The 22743-nt window shown below is 41.6% G+C and overlaps 1 protein-coding gene across 1 annotated transcript in view; it reads left to right on the forward strand.

Annotated features, from left to right (window-relative positions):
* Positions 1-13730: 13730 nt before the first annotated feature.
* The window catches only part of LOC135559074 (serine/threonine-protein kinase OSR1-like), a 39898-nt gene continuing 30885 nt past the window's right edge, over positions 13731-22743 (forward strand). The window contains exon 1 of the mRNA XM_064993438.1: positions 13731-13937. Coding sequence (XP_064849510.1) covers positions 13868-13937 — 70 coding nt within the window. The 5' untranslated portion in view covers positions 13731-13867. The remainder of the gene's footprint in view (positions 13938-22743) is intronic.

The following is a 22743-nucleotide window of genomic DNA, read 5'->3' on the forward strand; positions in this document are numbered from 1 at the left end:
GATTTTTGTAGTTCGTTCCAGTCATTGGCAGCAGAGAACTGGAAGGAGAGGCGGCCAAAGAAATAATTGATTTTGGGGGTGACTAGAGAGATATACCTGCTGGAGCGTGTGCTACAGGTGGGAGATGCTATGGTGACCAGCGAACTGAGATAAGGGGGGACTTTACCTAGCAGGGTCTTGTAGATGACATGGAGCCAGTGGGTTTGGCGACGAGTATGAAGCGAGGGCCAGCCAACGAGAGCATACAGGTCGCAATGGTGGGTAGTATATGGGGCTTTGGTGACAAAACGGATTGCACTGTGATAGACTGCATCCAATTTGTTGAGTAGGGTATTGGAGGCTATTTTGTAAATGACATCGCCAAAGTTGAGGATTGGTAGGATGGTCAGTTTTACAAGGGTATGTTTGGCAGCATGAGTGAAAGATGCTTTGTTGCGAAATAGGAAGCCAATTCTAGATTTAAATTTGGATTGGAGATGTTTGATATGGGTCTGGAAGGAGAGTTTACAGTCTAACCAGACACCTAAGTATTTGTAGTTGTCCATGTATTCTAAATCAGAGCCGTCCAGAGTAGTGATGTTGGACAGGCAGGCAGGTGCAGGCAGCGATCGGTTGAAGAGCATGCATTTAGTTTTACTTGTATTTAAGAGCAATTGGAGGCCACAGAAGGAGAGTTGTATGGCATTGAAGCTTGCCTGGGGGGTTGTTAACACAGGGTCCAAAGAAGGGACAGAAGTATACAGAATGGTGTCGTCTGCGTAGAGGTGGATCAGAGACTCACCAGCAGCAAGAGCGACCTCATTGATGTATACAGAGAAGAGAGTCGGTCCAAACCAAATAGAAACTGATATTTGTGCACAACTTCAAAATTGAATGATGAGGATGAAGAAGGTGATTGAATTCATTTAGAATCCTCTGAATATATCCTCCTGAAGCACTAACAGTCGAATGCATTCTCTCCGTCGTCCACACACACTTTAAACGTTTGGATAATAAAGCATTCAAAGGCGGACATTGGTTGATTTTATGCATTAATTAATTAAATCGCTTTAGCTGATGCTGCAGTTCATCTGATGAAGGTGCACATGGGCTTATTTATATAATGAATTCTGGGGGGCAGAAATTAAATATTAAAGATTACAACCGCTCACTTGCGGTTATTTGGAAATGAAATCATTTCCAAAATATCGTTATTTTTAAAATAAGGACTTAAACAAGGAAAATTAGATTGTGAACTCTGCAAACAACATTTCCAGTCTGAGAATGAGAATGGTAAATGACTGTAATTAGTACATTCATTCAATACATTGGAACACAAAATAAGCCATCTATCCATCCATTATAGGCTTTTAGCAGGACAACAGACTTTTGCAAGAAGGAGGGTAAGGGGAGAATTGTATCGTTAAGGATTAATGTTTTCAGTTGATGCCAAACAAGTTCGATCGGGTTTAATAATCAGGAGACCTATATGTAGAGATGAACAAAACATTTTGTAGATATACTGTAGGCTGACCGTAGGTGTTGTAGGTCTGTTGTTTATTCATTTTCATTTAAACCTTTATTTTACTACATAAAGGTCTACTTACATACCTTAAGAGACGCGAGTGGCATTTCCCGTATGATTGACGAGGATCTCCATATTGCAAATGTACGGGGCCTGGTCTTCCGGCAAGTCATCATATAAAGTCTCTAGGACATTTGGTTTCCACGTTATAAAATGTTACATTTTTTTACATTTTTCTGCTGTACTGTAAAATTGCACCAGATGGCTACTGGCTGCTTGTGGCAAATGGACAAAACATCACTAAATGGTGATTACCAAATGGACATTTTTCCGTTTATCGTTTCTGATCAACGGTAAAGACTTTGAAGATGAAACTTGGTGAACACAGGTTTAGCCAAATGTAAACCTGCAATCAGGCATTTTGCTGCTCTCCAAGATCCTCTCACCCGCTGATCTTGTTGCGAGATCATCCTTATAATACAGGATTTGATCTCTTGAATGCTTACTTGGGGATTATACCATATAGCCAGACTACCAACAGTCATTATGACTCTGCTTCTTTTAGGCTTCCCCAATGTGTTGAGTGTACTCCTATTCTAAAAAAAATACATGTTTTACACATTTCCCATGAACAGCACAGGGTTAGGACTTGATGCCACCTGTGAAGTTGTGGCCAAAAGTATTGTGCTGATGCCTAGGAGTATTTGGTTTAGCATCAATTAGCGCATCAATTAGCGTCTGCGTAGCCAGGTGCGACAATATAACTTGGTTCTATTTATGATGTTTGATGTGCTGCAAGTCCCGCTTCTCCCATCTCCTTGGTTTTTACAAGCATATACCCACGTGGGTGATTGAAAGACGAACTCTGGCCCACACTCCAGACCAGATGGTGGTGGTAATGCACCTTAAAGTTGGTTGCCAACCGCCATATTAAGTCCAAAGAAGAAGAAGAAGCCTGTATACATACATACTGTAGAAAACATGGGACTCTTTTGGTCAATATCAGTGATATTTATTCCCATAGTAATTTGTTATGGATCCATAACTAAATCAACATCTGTATTTTGAAAGAGTCCCATGTTAACTACAGTATGTATTGTAGACTGCATAGAAGCCTAATAAACAAATAAACACATTTTGTTAATAAAATCATTATAAAAAATACTGTTTCAAAATGCAGATGTTGATTTAGTTGTGGATCCGTAACGAATTACTATAGGAATAAATATCACTGATTTACAGAAATATTGGAACAAAGTTGTCTAATGAAGGCAAACAATGTAGAATCCTACAATCCTGTAGCCTACTCCCGGCTGTCACGTTGTACAGCGCCATATTTTCCATTCCATCCTAACGGAAACCCTGAAGGTTTTGTTTTCATGGAATAGAAACACCATAATATTATTCTAATTAATTAAGTAAGTACCAGTCAAATGGTTGGACGCACCTACTCATTCCAGGATTTTTATTTTTACTATTTTCTTCAGGAATAGTGAAGACATCACAACTATGAAATAACACTGGTCTCCCGCATGCCCTGCATGCTGTGGTACAGACATGGCCTGCTCTCCCTTACATAAGGAATTAGGCACTTTCCAATGTTTACTACATTATGTATTGTAGATTGCACAGTAGCCTAATAAACAAATAGACACATTTGGTTAATAAAATAATGATAAAGAATTGCCTTTTTGGGGGAACCGAAAACCTGACTACCTGACGAACCACTATGTTTGTTGACTCTACCTGTTGGAGGTGGAGTTCCAGAGCTCACGGGTGTGCCTGGAATGGATTGTGACTCCATCTCATTCCTTTTCAGCGCATGAGTCAATGACTATTCAAGCCATTGACTCACTAATGAATGAAGATGATGAGCGATCGTCAAAGGCAATCTGTAATCTGCGGGCATCATGGCTCGGTAAGTAATGTTCTATATACAGAGGGGCAAACAAGTATTTAGTCAGCCACCAATTGTGCAAGTTCTCCCACTTAAAAAGATGAGAGAGGCCTGTAATTTTCATCATAGGTACAATTCAACTATGACAGACAAAATTATTATTTTTTCTCCAGAAAATCACATTGTAGGATTTTTAATGAATTTATTTGCAAATTATGGTAGAAAATAAGTATTTGGTCACCTACAAACAAGCAAGATTTCTGGCTCTCACAGACCTGTAACTTCTTCTTTAAGAGGCTCCTCTGTCCTCCACTCATTACCTGTATTAATGGCACCTGTTTGAACTTGTTATCAGTATAAAAGACACCTGTCCACAACCTCAAATAGTCACACTCCAAACTCCACTATGGCCAAGACCAAAGAGCTGTCAAAGGACACCAGAAACAAAATTGTAGACCGAATCTGCATTAGGTAAGCAGCTTGGTTTGAAGAAATCAACTGTGGGAGCAATTATTAGGAAATGGAAGACATACAAGACCACTGATAATCTCCCTCAATCTGAGGCTCCACGCAAGATCTCACCCCGTGGGGTCAAAATGATCATAAGAACGGTGAGCAAAAATCCCAGAACCACACGGGGGGACCTAGTGAATGACCTGCAGAGAGCTGGGACCAAAATAACAAAGCCTACCATCAGTAACACACTACGCCGCCAGGGACTCAAATCCTGCAGTTCCAGACTTGTCCCCCTGCTTAAGTCAGTACATGTCCAGGCCCGTCTGAAGTTTGCTAGAGAGCATTTGGATGATCCAGAAGAAGATTGGGAGAATGTCATATGGTCAGATGAAACCAAAATATAACGTTTTGGTAAAAACTCAACTCGTCGTGTTTGGAGGACAAAGAATGCTGCGTTGCATCCAAAGAACACCATACCTACTGTGAATCATGGGGGTGGAAACATCATGCTTTGGTGCTGTTTTTCTGCAAAGGGACCAGGAAGACTGATCCGTGTAAAGGAAAGAATGAATGGGGCCATGTATTGTGAGATTTTGAGTGAAAACCTCCTTCCACCAGCAAGGGCATTGAAGATGAAACGTGGCTGGGTCTTTCAGCATGACAATGATCCCAAACACACCGCCCGAGCAATGAAGGAGTGGCTTCGTAAGAAGCATTTCAAGGTCCTGGAGTGGCCAAGCCAGTTTCCAGATCTCAACCCCATAGAAAATCTTTGGAGGGAGTTGAAAGTCTGTGTTGCCCAGCAACAGCCCCAAAACATCACTGCTCAAGAGGAGATCTGCATGGAGGAATGGGCCAAAATACCAGCAACAGTGTGTGAAAACCTTGTGAAAACTTACAGAAAACGTTTGACCTCTGTCATTGCCAACAAAAAGGTATATAACAAAGTATTGAGATAAACTTTTGTGATTGACCAAATACTTATTTTCCACCATAATTTGTAAATAAATTCATAAAAAATCCTACAATGTGATTTTCTGGACTTCTTATTCTCATTTTGTCTGTCATAGTTGAAGTGTACCTATGATGAAAATTACAGGCCTCTCTCATCTTTTTAAGTGGGAGAACTTGCACAATTGGTGGCTGACTAAATACTTCTTTGCCCCACTGTATATATATATATATATTTATATATATTTATTTATTTTAATACTCAGAATATTAACCATGTGTGTTCGCTTGTTTTGTACTGTTCTGTAGTTTCAACCCATTGATTCGTCTGACATACAAAGAACTTTGCGTCCAAGCCCAGGTATGGATCAAAGCTGGTGAGACATTCAATAACGTCATCTTCACAGACGAATCAGCAGCTGACCTTGACCTTGAGCAATTTTCTCAAAATTGCTACAGAAAAAAGGAAAGAAGATCAAGAAGATTAATGAAAGCCTAAAGATGTTGATGAAGAAATGCTGTTTTGAGTTAGAAATGTAACACTTTAGAGTACTTAAGCATTGAATACATGGCAAGTTGAGTGATTTTCACAACAGTAGCCGGGCTATAAAAAGTATTTTGTCCTGCTAATAGGAATCATTTGCATGATGGGCTACATTCTTTATTGTAACCACATTGTCATACATCATTTGCATCTACTTTTCCAATTACTTTTAGAGTTTGGGAATTACAAATGTGCGCTTTCTTTTTAGTTACATTGTTTAAAAAAAGTTTGAACGTGCAGACTTTTCTTCTTTAAAATGATTGTTTTATGTAGGAGGCTACATTTTTGATCAGTTGCAATTGTAAGTTGGCCTAACAAATCCTACTTCTTAGGCTGTTAAGCCTCATAGCCTATCTCAGCCAATTAAGTTATTTTATATAGGTCTAGGCTCCGAAGAAATAAACTCATGTTAAGCCCTCTTGTTGTTTGTAAAGTCAAATTGAAAATTCTAAAGGCACTCGCACATCTGAGCTATCTTTTTTGCAGGTGCATGGCAACAGCCGGATAAGATGAGGAAGAAGGAAGCCGCCCATGACTGATCTTTTATAAGCCTATCGTCAGGGCTTTTGTGAGTTTTTTAAATTAGCATCCTTATGTCACAGCCACATCCATTCCACGCATCAAACGGGGTTGGAGGTGAAGGAAAAACAAATAATAATGTGGCTGTAGAAACATATCAAACATGTCTGCAAAACCACAATGAGGACATGACCAAACAAGTTTTCATGAATCATTGGGTACAGCGTAAAAAAACATAGTAATCTGAAATAGGGGCATAATTCATGTTCAAATTTACAACATAACTTACATAGGCATTTCATAATTAAGACCTTTAGGAAATAATGTCTGGAGGGTGAAAATCTGAACCCTGCTTGCTATAATGAATGAGTTTGATTCACCTGGTATTGGATACGGCTGATTAAAGACCTTGCTAAATATGTCCATGGAAGAATGTTTATAGAGCTGTTTATAGAGCTGTTGTCTTCCGAATAAACTCTTAAAGACCTGGTAATATTTTATATCAATAGAAGTCAATTATTAATCGTCACCTTATTCAGTCTCATCTGAACGTCGTAAAATTCTTGGTGATCTTCACGAACCCTGGCTAACAAGTTGAATCAGCAATACAAAATGTGTTTTAATTATTTATTTACTAAATACCTAAATAATCACACAGAATTATATCTACACAGGATGGATCATACATTGATGACTAATTATGTCATACAAGAAAGCGTCCCGAATGGACAGAATCGATATGACGGCTGGTTACACAAAGAAAGGGGGTTGGGTTTGAATGAAAGCGGAACAAAAGAATTTGGTCTCTTTTGGACCTTATGAAGCTATGCTATCGTAAATACAGAGTCTTATGCATTCTAAATAACTGCCCATTTGGAAAAGGAAAATGCAAGAAATATTTACTCTGAGCTGCGATAGATTGGTTGTAGATGGAAGTCTGGGTTGCCCAACAGAGATCTCGCTGTCACGAATCCCGTTTCCTGAGTCTGTTTTTTGCCTGTGTTCTGTCCTGGAGTGTTTTTTCCGGCATCCTGGAACGCACCCTGTCTGGTTGCCGGGCAATGTAGCCAGTTGGGAGTTCTGATTACCCGTACCTGTATCCCATCAGCTATCTGCACACCTGGTCCTGATCATCATCTCTCCTCTTCATAAGCCCGGACCTGACATCCATTCCCTGCCGGATCGTTAGCCATGAACAGTATGTCGTGCCATAGTATCAGCCTCAAGTTGGATAGAATTTGTTTTGTTGTTTTTTACATATTGCTTGCCTTAAACTTACCTCCGTTTGTTCTGTCTTCAGTTACTCACCCGGATCATTTACCCCATTCCCGCCTGGTCGTCGGAGAATTCCGCTACCCCATTGGATCCACCTATTTACTCCCATCAACTCACCACCGCTGCCCACTACGCCACCTGGATAAATCTACCCATTCATATTCACTTGTAAATAAATACTCACCTTCTTCCTACTCTCCTTGTCCTGGTCTGCTTCTGGGTTCGATTTTGAAAGAACGTGACACTCTCTTGTCCTTTGAAGAATATGTCTTGTGGTAGAAAGGGTACAACAATGTATCCAATCTTTCTGATGATTGTCAGGTCTTTTCCGAGCCCACGTTTACAGCTGCTGCTGCTAACTCGGCGTCTAGGATGTATCACTTCTTTAATGAATAAGAGTTCAAAGTTCATACCAAGTTGCCATACTATAAGCTCCTGCTATATTCTGGCTGGTATGGTCAAAATTCATCCTTCCAGCGTGTCGATCATCACCTCCATGTTGAAATTCGCCCTTTTAAATGTATGGACATCAGTCCTCACATCACCGGGAACACAATGTTAATTTTGTTAGGTTGTAGTCTGTCGTAGCTGAATCAGAATGAGTTAACATTGATAAGATGCTTTATTTACTTTCATAATATGCTTATGTGAGAGTCACTTGGGCCAGAGAGGGGAGAGGTCAGGATTGTCTTCATATGTGAATGTATCTGTTAAACCATGTGAAGGGCTCCACAATGTCTGTACTCCAGTCACTCCCTCCTTTTCCCATTGGGGAGAGGAGTATGGCAGTCTGGAACCATTGTATGTCCCCTCTGATGTTGAAACTTATCTTGACCTAGTATATGACCTAGAGGCTCACCCCCCTCCGTGAGCTTGTCCAGAAGGGGGTGTATTTGAAATGGAAGTATCTAGAATTGACAATTGATATGCCATTGGATGAGGTAATGTTTTGGTACCATGAAGTACCAAGAACGAGAAGTAGAACCTCGTCTAAGAGACCAAACTGAACGATAATTTATAGCTAATGCTATCTGGCTATGGGATAGTCCTCAAGTAAAAGGCCCCTTGTGAAGTTCCTAAGATCTGTGGTTTGTCATGTGAGTTCAGAGGGGTGGATATTGGCTATAAAAGATACTAAGTATTCTTTTGTAAGCACTCTCAGAATTCATTTATATACACTGAATTGATCTGAGAGTCAAAGGGCTACGGTGAAGCTCATATAATTAAAGATGGACTTTAAAGTATAACTCTGACTTGTGTGGTTTGTAAACTCTCCTCATTTAGGTAATACAGGAAATTACCACGACAAGTCGTTCAACCATTCACAACCAGAGCTCACGCTGGGGTTGGCTTAGTTCTGAAGTTGATATTAGCCATTTAAAACATATGTACAGCAGTCATCACGTCATCGGGAAAACATGCTTGACTTTTCGTCAACGTGGCTTTTGTAGTGGTGGAGAGAAGGGCGTGATTTGTAGTTCAAAACCAATATCTGTTCACTTGGGTGGGGCCACTGAGTGAGCAGAGTTTACTTCATGAAAACAATTCCCTCATTTAGAAGCTAAAATTACATTTTTTCACAAATAGTTTCATATTTAAACATTTAAATTGCACAACAATTCCATGTGAATCTGATAACTAGAATGTGTAGACCTTCCAAGATACAGTTTATGTCATCCTATCATCAGTAATAATGTCTCAGATAACTGATCTGACATCATATTCTTTAAGTACCAATGGATATTTTCAACTGGTTGGATTACCGAAATATGGTTTCGTTCCCCACCCTTTTGATGTTACCAGACTCTATGTTAACAAACTGCTTTCCAAGAGTCTGTAGACCAGAGAGAGAGAAAAGGGGAAAGGTATTTACCAGGGTCATAAACCTCACCAACAGGGCAACGTCATGACACTTATAGGAAATCCACCCTCCACCGAACCATCAAACAGGCAAAGCTTCAATACAGGTGTCATGTTGATATAAAGAGATCTGGATACAAGCGCAGGAATGCGTAATCATAGTTTTTTTACTTCACCCAAATTACAGCATGCCGTGTGAAGGCATGGGGATGAAAACCAAACAAACACGTATGCAAAACACAGGTTGAGTACCTCGAATAAATAACACCAGCGTACAATGACTATCACACGGTACGAGACCTGTAATCATCTGCACAAAAGCCAAAACAACATAGCACAGGTACTCACACAAACCAACAGATATTGGAACAATAATCGACAGGACGATGGTAAATAAAGGGCACACTTATACAATTACCAATCAAAGGGAATAGGGACCAGGTGTGTGTAATGACAGTTCCGTGACAACAGGACTAAGATTGAATCATAATACACTGGCTCCGATGCTCGTCAGATGTGGCAGGGCTTGCAAACTAGTACAGACTACAAAGGGAAGCACAGCCACGAGCTGCTCAGTGACACGAAACCACCAGACGAACTAAATAACTACTACTCGCTTCAAGGCAAGTAACAGTGAAACATGCATGAGAGCATCAGCTGTTACAGACGACTGTGTGATCACGCTCTCCGTAGCCGATGTGAGTAAGACCTTTAAGCAGGTCAAGATTCACAAGGCCACAGGGCCAGACGGATTACCAGGACGTGTGTTCCGAGCATGTGCTGACCAATTGGCAAGTCTTCACTGACAAGTGCTCTGAAAGGCTGGTCATGGCTCACATCAACAACATTTTCCCAGAAACCCTAGACTCACTCCAATTTGCATACCTCCCCAACAGATCCACAGATGATGCAATCTCTATTACACTCAACACTGCCCTTTCCCACCTGGATAAAAGGAACAACAAGCCTGAAACCCTTTCTAAAGACTGTTGACATATAGTGGAAGCTGGGAAATGCAAACTGTTCTATAGGAACTGTAACCTGGGTCCTTTTTATTTGTATATCCCATAGGCTAGCATTGAAATGGCCTGTGACCTCCAAATACGTTTTTCCGGATGGATTTCCCTCGGGTTTTTGCCTGCCATATCAGTTCTGTTATACTCACAGACATTATTTTAGCAGTTCTAGAAACTGCAGTGCTTTCTATACAATGCTACCGATTATATGCATATCCTAGCTTCTGGGCCTAAATAACAGGCAGTTTACTTTGGGCACGTCAGTGATCCGAACTTCAGAACACTGCCGCTTGGCCATATGAGGTTTTAATAAATAAAAGCAACAATGAACACGAAAACCAAACAACGCACCGACATGAAAACAGAGTCAATAACACTTGAGGAACAAATTAAGGGGAGTGACAGATATAGGGTGTCATGCCCTGACCTGAGAGAGCCTTTTGATGTCTCTATTTTGGTTTGGTCAGGGTGTGATTTGGGTGGGAATTTTATGTTCTGATTTTCGATGTTTTCTATTTCTTTGTGTTTGGCCAGGTATGGTTCTCAATCAGGGACAGCTGTCTATCATTGTCTCTGATTTGGAATCATACTTAGGCAGCCTTTTCCCCTGTTGGTTTTGTGGGAAGTTAACTTTGTTAGAGGCATCATAGCCCTGTTAAGCTTCACAGTCATTTTGTATTGTTTATTGTTGGTGACATTCTAATAAAAAGGAAAACGTCAAAACGCTGCACGATGGTGACTGGTGTGCGGGATAATCAGCAGCATGATAACCAAGAGGCCGGAGAGGGATTATACGTGACACAGTCAAACAGATAATGCCTTATCACCAACACGGAATTGTAAACACAACATGCAAATCAGCGCACACAACATTCTATAATTAAGAAATAAGGCATTAGAGGGCGTGGTATATTGCCAATATACCAAATCAAATCATATTTGTCACATACACTAGCATTAACATCTGCTAACCATGTGTAAGGAAATGCTTGTGCTTCTAGTTCCGAACATGCAGTAATATTTAACAAGTAATCTAACAATTTTAAAATTTTATGTTTGATAGCCTTGCGGAGGAATAGTTACACTGTTTGTATTCGGTCATGTTTCCGGTCACCTTGCCCTGATTAAAAGCAGTGGTTCGCGCTTTCTTTTTCTGCGAATGCTGCAATCAATCCACGGTTTCTGGATGGGGAAGGTTTTAATAGTCACCGTGGGTACAACATCACCGATGCACTTGCTAATAAACTGGCTCACCGAATCAGCATATTCATCAATGTTATTGTTCGACGCTATGCGGAACGTATCCCAGTCCACGTGATGGAAGCAATCTTGAAGCGTGGAATCAGATTGGTCGGACCAGCGTTGGTCAGACCTGAGCACGGGCACTTCTTGTTTTAGTTTCTATCTATAGGCTGGGAGCAGCAAAATGGAGTCGTGGTCAGTTCTTCCGAAAGGAGGGTGGGGAAGAGCTTTGTATGCATGGCGGAAGTTATAATAACAATGATCCAGTGTTTTGCCAGCCCGGGTGGCGCATTCAATATGCTGATCAAATTTAGGGAGCCTTGTTTTCAGATTGGCATTGCTGAAATCCCCAGCTACAATAAATGCAGCCTCAGGATATGTGGTTTCCAGTTTACGTAGAGTGAAATGACATTCTTTCAGGGCCGTCAATGTGTCTGCTTGGGGGGAATATACACGACTGTGATTATGATCGAAGAGAGTTCTCTTGGTAGATAATGTGGTCGGCATTTGATTATAAGGAAATCTAGGACAGGTGAACAAAAGGACTTGAGTTCCGTTATGTTGTTATGATCACACCACGACTCGTTAATCATAAGACATACACCCCGTCCTTCTTCTTACCAGAGAGATGTTTGTTTCTGTTGGCGCGATGCGTGAAGAAACCAGGTGGCTGTACCGATGCTGATGACGTATCCCGAGTGAGCCATGTTTACATGAAACAAAGAACGTTACATTCTCTGATGTCTCTCTGGAAGGCAACCCTTGTTCGGATTTCGTCTACCTTGTTGTCAAGAGACGGGACATTGGTGAGAGTAGTATGCTCGAGAGCGGTGTGCGATGTGCCTGTCTACAGAGCCTGACCAGAAGACCTTCCATCTGCCCCTTCTGCGGCGCCGTTGTTTTGGGTCGCCGGCTGGGAACCAATTCATTGTCCTGGATGGTCTTCCAAACAGAGGATCGCCTTCGTGAAAGTCATATTCCTGGTCGTAATGATGGTGAGTTGACGTTGCTCTTATATCCAATAGTTCCTCCCGACTGTATGCAATAAAACCTAAGATTTCCTGGGGTAACAATGTAAGAAATAACACATAAAAATACTAAATACTGCATAGTTTCCTAGGAACGTGAAGCGAGGCGGCCATCTCTGCCGGCTAAGGGCTGTTCTTAGGGACACGACAAATAACAAACTTATATTATAAACTGGCTGGTTCGAGCCCTGAATGCTGATTGTCTGATAGCCGTGGTATATTGGCCATATACCACAACCCCCTGAGGTGCCTTATTGCTATTATTAACTGAATGCTGATTGGCTGACAGCCGTGGTATATTGTCCATATACCACAACCCCCTGAGGTGCCTTATTGCTATTATTAACTGAATGCTGATTGGCTGACAGCCGTGGTATATGGTCCATATACCACAACCCCCTGAGGTGCCTTATTGCTATTATTAACTGAATGCTGATTGGCTGACAGCCGTGGTATATTGTCCATATACCACAACCCCCTGAGGTGCCTTATTGCTATTATTAACTGAATGCTGATTGGCTGACAGCCGTGGTATATTGGCCATATACCACAACCCCCTGAGGTGCCTTATTGCTATTATTAACTGAATGCTGATTGGCTGACAGCCGTGGTATTTCAGACCTTATACCACGGGTTTGAAAAAACACTTATTTTTACTGCTCTAATTCCGTTCGTAAACAGTTCATAATAGCAATAAGGCACATTAGGGTTTGTGATGTTTGGCCAATATACCACGCGTTACGTCATGCATAAGAACAGCCCTTAGCCGTGGTATATTGGCCATATACCACACCCCCAATAAAAAATGACTCAAGAAAAAGTAAAAGTCACCCTGTAAAATTCTACTTGAGTAAAAGTTTAAAGTATTTCGTTTAAAATATACTTAAGTATCAAAAGTAAAAGTATACATAATAAAACAATTCTTATATTAAGCAAACAAGTTTCTAGTTTTTTAAATGTTATTTACGGAAAGTCATGGGCACACTCCAACATTCAGACATAATTTACGAACGAAGCATGTGTGTTTTGTGAGTCCGAATTAGGGATGACCAGGGATGTTCGGTTGATAAGTGCGCGAATTTGACCATTTTCCGGTCCTGCTAACCGTTCGAAGTGTAACGAGCACTTTCGGAAGGAAAATGTATGGAGTAAAAAGTATAATATTTTCTTAAGGAATGGAGTGAAGAAGAAGTAAAAGTAGTCAAAAATATGAATAGTAAAGTAAGGTACAGATACCCCCAAAAACGACTTAAGTAGTACTTGAAAGTATTTTTTTACTTTACACCGCTGTAATTGTGTTATTTGACGTGTCTGTTTTGACACGCTGATACCGAAACAGCGTTCCATATCGAGCCACCTATTGCCACACTCAAGATGGCGTCTTTTTCATTCCACTTTCGGCTGCGAGGCGTCTCGCAAGTGTCAATGTAGTGTTGACAGTGGCTGCAGGAACTGTCAGGGTGAGGTAGGTAACATCCCAGAACCGAATGGAGTAATTATCGCGGTACATTTCTTGAAAACCAACCCACCACATTCATTATAACACTGTAAACAGTGTAAACCTCCAACGAAGCCATGACAGAGGACCCGAGTGCTCAAACTTGGTCCATCAACAAGGACGATTATGTGCTCAACGAGGTGATTGGTGAGTATGCCGCTAGACACCTAGCTAGCATGCTAACGTCATAGCTAAGCTGGCTTTCTTGCAAGACAGCTAACTAGCTCGCTAATTTATAGCTGGTCAGCTAAACCTACAGCTAACCACCAACCGTACTTTTGATAGCAAATATATTGAAGTAACGTTAGACATAGGCCAAACATCCGTTTATCAGTTGTACGTTACATGGATTACTAGCTAGCTAGGCAGCTAATTAGCGTAGCTAGCTTCCCGAAGCTACTGGAGCTAGCGAACTAGGTAAATCAGGACAAGTGAAGTGCTAGCTAGGGGCAGGATGGAGGTGGGTGGTTCCCTTTTTTCTCTGAAAGGCATGATAGGGCTTAATGAGTCACTCATACCTTGTGTTAGTATGGAGTTGGTAGCTACTAGATGAGTCAAATCAAATTTTATTGGTCACATACAAACGGTTAGCAGATGTTAATGCGAGTGTAGCGAAATGCTTGTGCTTCTAGATCGATCGTGCAGCAATATCTAACAAGTAGTCTTACAATTTCACAACTACTACCTTATACACACAAGTGTAAAGGAATGATTAATTAAGAATATGTACATAAAAATATATGGATGAGCAATGGCCGTGCGGCAAAGGCAAGATGCAGTAGATGGAATAGAGCAGAGGTGGGACCAAGTCTTAGTTTTACAAGTCTCAATTCTTGGCTCTCAAGTCCTAAACTTTGAGTTTCGAGTCCTAAACAAGTCATAATGTCCTCTTCACCAAATGTAATCCCATGTCATGGTTTTTAACGAATAATAGTTAGTATACTACATTTATGCAAATCATGAATGCTTTTAAAAATATATATTTATTACTTTACAAATAAACGTTATATATCCATGGAAATACATGGGTAGCCATGAGAAAGACCCCCTCTCAATCTGTGACAGCGGAAGAGGCGTGGTAGGCTGGGTCTGGTCGTGTGGGGTGGTTGCTCTCCTGAAGATGAATTAAGTAGCAGAGTGTCTGCTGGCAATCCAACATGGCAATTCACATAGAAATACATCACCTAAAGCAGCTGTTGCTGTGTAGAATAGAGAAAGAAAGGTCAAAACTGCGGAGGCCAGCAGAGACGGGGGGTGGTAGGATTTGTGTGAAGCATAAACACAGAGGTTCAAGCATTCGCCGTAATCAGCAGGTTAGGAAGAGTACACAACCATTCTAGGAGGCACTCTGCCACAAATGTGCTCATTTTGATCTTGTCCAGCTCCAAAAAGCGTGGTGGCTCGTCAATCAGCAAGTCTAATCTAGGCTAGCAGTGAGGACGGCACATAACAATACAGGCTCCAGACATCACAAGCCAGCAAACCCATGAAACAAACAAGTTACACACACTCATAAACACACAACCTCGTGTGATGGATAGCTGTCAGCTATATTAGCCACAACTTACTGTTTTGTGCAGCTTCAAATGTCGAACGAAGTTGGAAATTGTTGCGCCTCCGTCTGTAATTTTCTTCCCGCATGTTTTGCAAGTTGCAATCCGTTTTTTGTTGATACAACGCCGTCTTTATATCCGAAAATAATTATTTTGGGTACCGTCTTTCCAAGGGCTCCTTCTGAATTCACCCGCCGACGTTCCTCTTCCCCGCATATTTTGATTGGCTGCTGTCCGATTCAAACTGTAATCTGTTAAATGAAGAATTGATGCGCTGCACACTTTTTAATAGCATAATTTTTTATATTTGGGCTTGGGGAGGGTGTCAGGTCGAGTCATAAGCCTCAAGTCCAAGTCAAGTCACGCGTCATTGGTGTTAAAGTAGAGTTGCAAGTCATCATATTTGTGTCATGTGACTCAAGTCCACACCTCTGGTATAGAGTCTAGTATATACAGTGGGGCAAAAAAGTATTTAGTCAGCCACTAATTGTGCAAGTTCTCCCACTTAAAAAGATGAGGCCTGTAATTTTCATCATAGGTACACTTCAACTATGACAGACAAAATGAGACAAAAAAATCCAGAAAATCACATTGTAGGATTTTTAATGAATTTATTTGCAAATTATGGTGGAAAATAAGTATTTGGTCAATAACAAAAGTTTATCTCTACTTTGTTATATACCCTTTGTTGGCAATGACAGAAGTCAAACATTTTCTGTAAGTCTTCACAAGGTTTTCACACACTGTTGCTGGTATTTTGGCCCATTCCTCCATTCAGATCTCCTCTAGAGCAGTGATGTTTTGGGGCTGTTGCTGGGCAACACAGACTTTCAACTCCCTCCAAAGGTTTTCTATTGGGTTGAGATCTGGAGACTGGCTAGGCTACTCCAGGACCTTGAAATGCTTCTTCGAAGCCACTCCTTCATTGCTAGGGCGGTGTGTTTGGGATCATTGTCATGCTGAAAGACCCAGCCACATTTCATCTTCAATGCCCTTGCTGATGGAAGGAGGTTTTCACTCAAAATATCAAATTTTTTAGAATTTCGTCTACCTTGTTGTCAAGAGACTGGACATTGGCGAGTAGTATACTCGGGAGCGATGAGCGGAGTCTGCCCCTTCTGCGGCGCTCTTGTTTTGGGTTACCTACTGGGATCCGATCCATTGTCCTAGGTGGTGGTCCAAACAGAGGATTCGACGTCGGAAAAGTTGTGTTCCTGGTTGTAATGTTGGTAAGTTGACGTTGCTCTTATTTCCAATAGTTCTTCCTGGCTGTATGTAATACGACTTAAGATTTCCTGGGGTAACAGTGTAAGAAATAGTACATTAAAATACTGCAAAGTTTCCTAAGAATGCAAAGCGACCATCTCTGTCAATGCCATGTCCTGTATTTCAGGCTTTTGTTTCTGTGAAATTGGCTGGTTTGTATAATGCTGTATGTTTGGTATTTTAGTTGAAGTTTGAGTCGTAAAGGAGACCACTAAGACTTGATACAGAGGAAAATCGTCTTAAAGACCTGAATAAGGCCAAACATCTCACAAATCACTGTTGATACAAATGCCAAAGATGTCAAAAACCTTGCAACAAAGGGGTATTAATGATAGTATATTAGCTATGACGGCCTACAAAAGGGCAAAATGCCTCCTGCGGGGATTGGGCCTGGAATACTACTCCACAAATTTCTTGTTTAACAAACTATATTTTTGGCAAGACGGTTAGGACATCCACTTTGTGCATGACACAAGTAATTTTTCCAACAATTGTTTACAGACAGATTATTTCACTGTATCACAATTCCAGTGTGTCAGAAGTTTACATACACTAAGTTGACTGTGATTTAAACAGCTTGGAAAATTCCAGAAAATGATGTCATGGCTTCAGAAGCTTCTGATAGGCTAATTGACATCATTTGAGCCAATTGGAGGTGTACCTGTGGATGTATTTCGAGACCTACCTTCAAACTCAGTGCCTCTTTGCTTGACATCATGGGAAAATCAAAAGATATCAGCCAAGACCTCAAATGTTTTTTTTAGACCTCCACAAATCTGTTTCATCCAATTTCCAAATGCCTGAAGGTATCACGTTCATCTCTGCAAACAATAGTATGCAATTATAAACACCATGGGACCACACAGCCATCATACCGCTCAGGAAGGCGATGCGTTCTGTCTCCTAGAGATGACCGTACCTTGGTGCGAAAAGTACAAATCAATCCCAGAACAACAGCAAAGGACCCTGTGAAGATGCTGGAGGAAACAGGTACACAAGTATCGATATCCACAGTAAAACTAATCCTATATCGACATAAACTGAAAGGCCGCTCAGCAAGGAAGAAGCCACTGCTCTAAAAACCAGCATAAAAAAGACAGACTACGGTTTGCAATTGCACACGAGGACAAAGATCGTACTTTTTGGAGAAATGTCCTCTGGCCTGATGAAACACAAATATAACTGTTTGGGCATAATGACCATCGTCATGTTTGGAGGAAAAGGGGAGGCTTACAAGCCGAAGAACACCATCCCCCATTATTCACGGTTGGGTGGCAGCACGTGTTGTGGGGGTGCTTTGCTGCAGAAGGGACTGGTGCACTTCACAAAATAGATGGCATCATGAGGGTGGAAATGTATGTGGATATATTGAAGCAACATCTCAAGACATCAGTCAGGAAGTTAAAACTTGGTCGCAAATGGGTCTTCCAAATGTACAATGATCCCATGCATACTTCCAAAGTTGTGGTAAAATGGCTTCAGGACAACAAAGTCAAGGTATTGGAGTGGCCATCACAAAGCCCTGACCTCCATCCTATAGATAATTTGTGGGCAGAACTGATAAAGCGTGGGCGAGCAAGGAGGCCTAGAAACCTGACTGAATGACTTAAATGTAAATGTACTGTTACACAAGCTTTGTCAGGAGGAATGGGCCAAAATTCACCGAACTTATTGTGGAAGGCTACCCAAAATGTTTTACCCAAGTTAAACAATTTAAAGGCAATGCTATCAAATACTAATTGAGTGCATGTAAATTTCTGACCCACTGGGAATGTGAAAAAAATAAAAGCTGAAATAAATCATTCTCTTTGCTATTATTCTGACATTTCACATTCTCAAAATAAAGTGGTGATCCTAACTGATCTTAGACGGGGAATCTTTACTAGGATTTAATGTCAGGAATATTGAAAAACTGAGTTTAACTGTTTCTGCCTAAGGTGTATGTAAAGTTCCGGCTTAAACTGTGTGTGTATAGGTATTTGTGACGACAACGACATGGTAGCAGCACTAAACATGGTACACACATTATTGGACCCAGACAACAGCACAAAGGGCAAGAAGGTAGAGACAAATACATCATGCAAATCAGCCACAACTGTCCTTAAGATTGTCCATGATTGAGTCTTTGAATGAGATTGAGATCAAACTGTCCAGTTTGTGTTTGTTGGAGCTCGTTCCAGCCACTAGCTGCAGCGTACTGAAAAGCGGAGCTTTTGTGTGTACTTTGGGGGACCTTTAACAGAATGTGACTGGCAAGAGCGTGTGTTGTATGTGGAGGATGAGCGCTGCAGTAGGTATCTTAGATAAGGGGGAGTGAGGGTTTTTAATAAGCGTCAGCCAGTGGGACTTGCGACGGGTTTTAACTTTAGCCTGCAGCTTTGATATGTGCTGAGAGAAGGACAGAGTATTGTCTAGCCATACTCCCAAGTACTTGTTTGAGGTGAGGTACCTCAAGCTCTAAACCCTCACAAGTAGTAATCACACCTGTGGGGAGGGGGGTGTTATTATTACCAAACCACATAACCTTTATTTTGGAGGAGTTCAGAACAAGGTTAAGGGTAGGGAAAGCTTGTTGGACACTAAGAAAGCTTTGTTGAAGAGCATTTATCTGGGGAGGGGCCAACTGAGTATAAGACTGTATCACCTGCATGTAAATGGATCAGAGAGCCTTCTACAGCCTGAGCTATTTTGTTGATGTAAATTGAGGAGAGCATGGAGCCTAGGATCGAGCCTTGGGGTACTCTCTTGTGACAGGCAGTGGCTGAGAAAGCAGATTTTCTGACTTTATAGACGGCACTCTTTGAGAGGGGTAGTTAGCAAACCAGGTCAAAGACCCCTCAGAGACACCAATACTCCTTCGCCGGCCCACAATAATCGAATTGTCTACCATATCAAAAGTTTTGACCAAGGCAATAAAAATAGCAGCACAACATTGCTTAGAATCAAGGGGAATGGTGATATCATTGAGGACCTTTAAGGTTGCAGCGACAGCTCCATAACCTGAATGGAAACGAGATTGCATACCAGAGAGAATACTATAGACATCAAGAAAGTCAATCAGTTGATTATTGACAAGTTTTTCCAACACTTTTGATAAACAATAATAGTTAGGATCAGCTTGATCTCCCCCTTTCAAATAATGGGCGAACCGTGGCTGCCTTCCAAGCAATGGGAACCTATCCAGAAAGGAGAGAGAGGCTTGGTGATGATAGGGGCAGCAACCTTAAAGGGGCTAAACCATCTGACCCAGATGTTTTTTGGGGATCTTTCAGGAACTCCTTTTAACACCTCGGACTTAGTGACTGCCTGCAGGGAGCAACTTTGTAGCGGGTCAGGGGGAAAAGAGGGATTAGCATCGGGGATAGTCGTATTGGAAGGGGTGGGAGATGAGGAAATGTTGGACGGGCAGAGAGGCATTTCTGAGTCAAATAGGAGTCCTGACTTAATGAGTGGTGATTAAAGAGCTCAGCCATGTGCTTCTTGTTAGTAACAACCACATCATCAACATTAAGGGACATGGGCAGCTGTGAGGAGGAGGGTTTATTCTCCAGGTCTTTAACCGTCTTCCAGAACTTCTTGGGGTTAGACCCACAGAGAGAGAACTGCTCCTTAAAGTAACTAAGTTTGGCCTTCTGGATAGCCTGAGTGCCCTAATTTCTCATTTGCCTGAACGAGAGCCAGTCAGCCTGAGTATGCGCGTGCTGAGCCTTTCGCCAAATGCGATTCTTGAGGTGGAGGAACTCTGCCAGATCACGGTTGAACCAGGAGCTGAACCTGTTATTAATTTTCATTTTCTTTATTGGGGCGTGTTTGTTAACAATACCACTGAAAATATTAAAAATAAGTTCCAAGCGTCTTTGACAGAGAGGATCAAGCTGATTCTATACCAATTTAGAGGCCAGGTAATGAAGGAAGGCTTGCTCATTGCAGTTTTTTTTTTAGCAAGCGTCTATGACAAATCAGGACAGGTAATTTCACTGAGCAGCCATTAAGAACACAGGCTGTAAAGCAGTGATTTCTGAAGTCATTACAGAAAACACCAGACTGATATCTATCAGGATTATTTGTGAGGAAAACATCAAGAAGAGTATCCTTTTCTGGGTGTTTGGTGTCATACCTTGTGGGATTGGTAATAATCTGGGTGAGATTTAGGGAGTCCCATTGCTTTAGGACTTGGCTAAGTGGTTTAAGCATGTCCCAGTTTAGGTCACCTCTCAGGACAAATTCAGACTTGGTGTAAGGAACCAGGAGAGTGCTTAGGACAGGTAGGGTACAGGCCTGTGCTGATTGAAGGCGATAACACCCAGCAACAGTCAACAAAGAGCTATTTGAAAGTTTAATACTAAAATCCAGTAAATCAAATTGTTTGGGGACCGACTTGGTGGAGACAACCGAGCACTGAAGGTGATCCTTGGCAAAGATTGCCACTCCCCCACTTTTGGAAGATCTGTCTTGCCGAAAAAGGTTATAAGCAGAAATGTTAACATCAGTATTCAAAACACTCTTCCTAAAACCACATCTCAGTAATAACCAACACATCTGGATTGGAGCTGTGAACCCACACTTTCAAAAATATAACTTCTAATGTTAACGTGCAGAAAACCTAGGCTTTTACGGGAGCAGAAATCAATGAAGCAGATATCAGAGCACAAGTCAGAATTAGGTCTAGCAGCAGTAGGTGGGCCAGGGTGTACATGCACATTTCCAGATATCATCAACAGTAATACAATCAAGGCACGGCAGAGGACAGGGAGAGCTCTGCAGTGTTGACTTATGACATCTGAATGTGCATCAGATAGCAACAAGATCATTTTGTACCGCAATTTCATCAGGGAACTTGAATAGAAAGCCGGCGAGAGGTGGTTAGGATGGGATAGGAGGCCAAAAGTACTAATAGTCAGAGTCCCGAGCGTGGGAACAAATAGTCTGTCCCACTGTTGTGTAAAGAAAGTTCGTAGTCAACAAAGCATGCAGGAGTTGTAGCCATAGTTTTTATTAGTTCTAGGCTTATTAGTAGTTGTACAACATTATTATGCTGTTAATGTATATACAGTACCAGTCGAAAGTTTGGACACACCTACTCATTCATACTACTGGCTTCATCAATAAGTGCATTGATGACATTGTTCCCACAGTGACTGTATGTACATACCAGAAGCCTTGGATTACAGGCAACATCCTCACTAATCTAAAGGGTATAGAGCTGCCACTCAAAGAGTGAGACTCTAACCCGGAAGTTTGTAAGTAATCCCGCTCTGCCCTCAGACAAACCATCAAACAGACATAGCGCCAATACAGGACTAAGATTGAATCGTACTACACTGGCTCCGACGCTTGTCAGATGTGGAACGGCATGCAAACTATTACAGACTACAAAGGCAAGCTGCGACCTGCCCAGTGACACAAGCCTACCAGACGAGCTAAATTGCTTCTATGCTCACTTCAAGGCAAGTAACACTGAAACCTGCATGAGAGCATTAGCAGTCTTTTTGACCATTTTTGGGGCTTTCCTCTGACAACGCCTAGTATATAGGTCCTGGATGGCAGAAAGCTTGGCCCCAGTAATGTACTGGACCGTACGCTCTACTCTCTGTAGCGCCTTACGGTCAGATGCTGAGCAGTTGCCATAGCAGGCGGTGATGCAACCAGTCATGTTGCTCTTGATGGTGCAGCTGTAGAACTTTTTGAGGATCTGGGGACTACTGCCAAGTCCAACTGATGAATCTGGACCCCTATTTCAATAAAAGGGTGCTTTGACACACCTCTCTTAGCATCCTTGTTGACGGCATAGGCGGCAGAACATTCCTCGACGGGATGGAGAGTGTAGTTTAGTGCAATTACTGGTGGCAAGTATTAACAAGTATTACAACACTTTTCTTCTGATCTCCTCTCTCCTTTTCTCCTTCCATCTCCCCTCCTGGCTCTCTCCTCTCAGCTCCATTCTGTCCCTCATGCATTCCTACCTTACTCCTGGGATTCTGCCTCTTCTCTGGCCTACACAATCACCTGACCTCAACTGAATTGAGATGTTTCGGGATGAGTTGGACCACATAGAAGTGTTTCTTCTGCGTATAGTAAGCCATACACTTGTTATAAAATCATAGCTTAAGCTTTTAAAGAGTTAGCAAACTAAA

This window comes from Oncorhynchus masou, chromosome 17 (genome assembly GCF_036934945.1).
Source record: "Oncorhynchus masou masou isolate Uvic2021 chromosome 17, UVic_Omas_1.1, whole genome shotgun sequence".
NCBI classification, from domain to species: domain Eukaryota; kingdom Metazoa; phylum Chordata; class Actinopteri; order Salmoniformes; family Salmonidae; genus Oncorhynchus; species Oncorhynchus masou.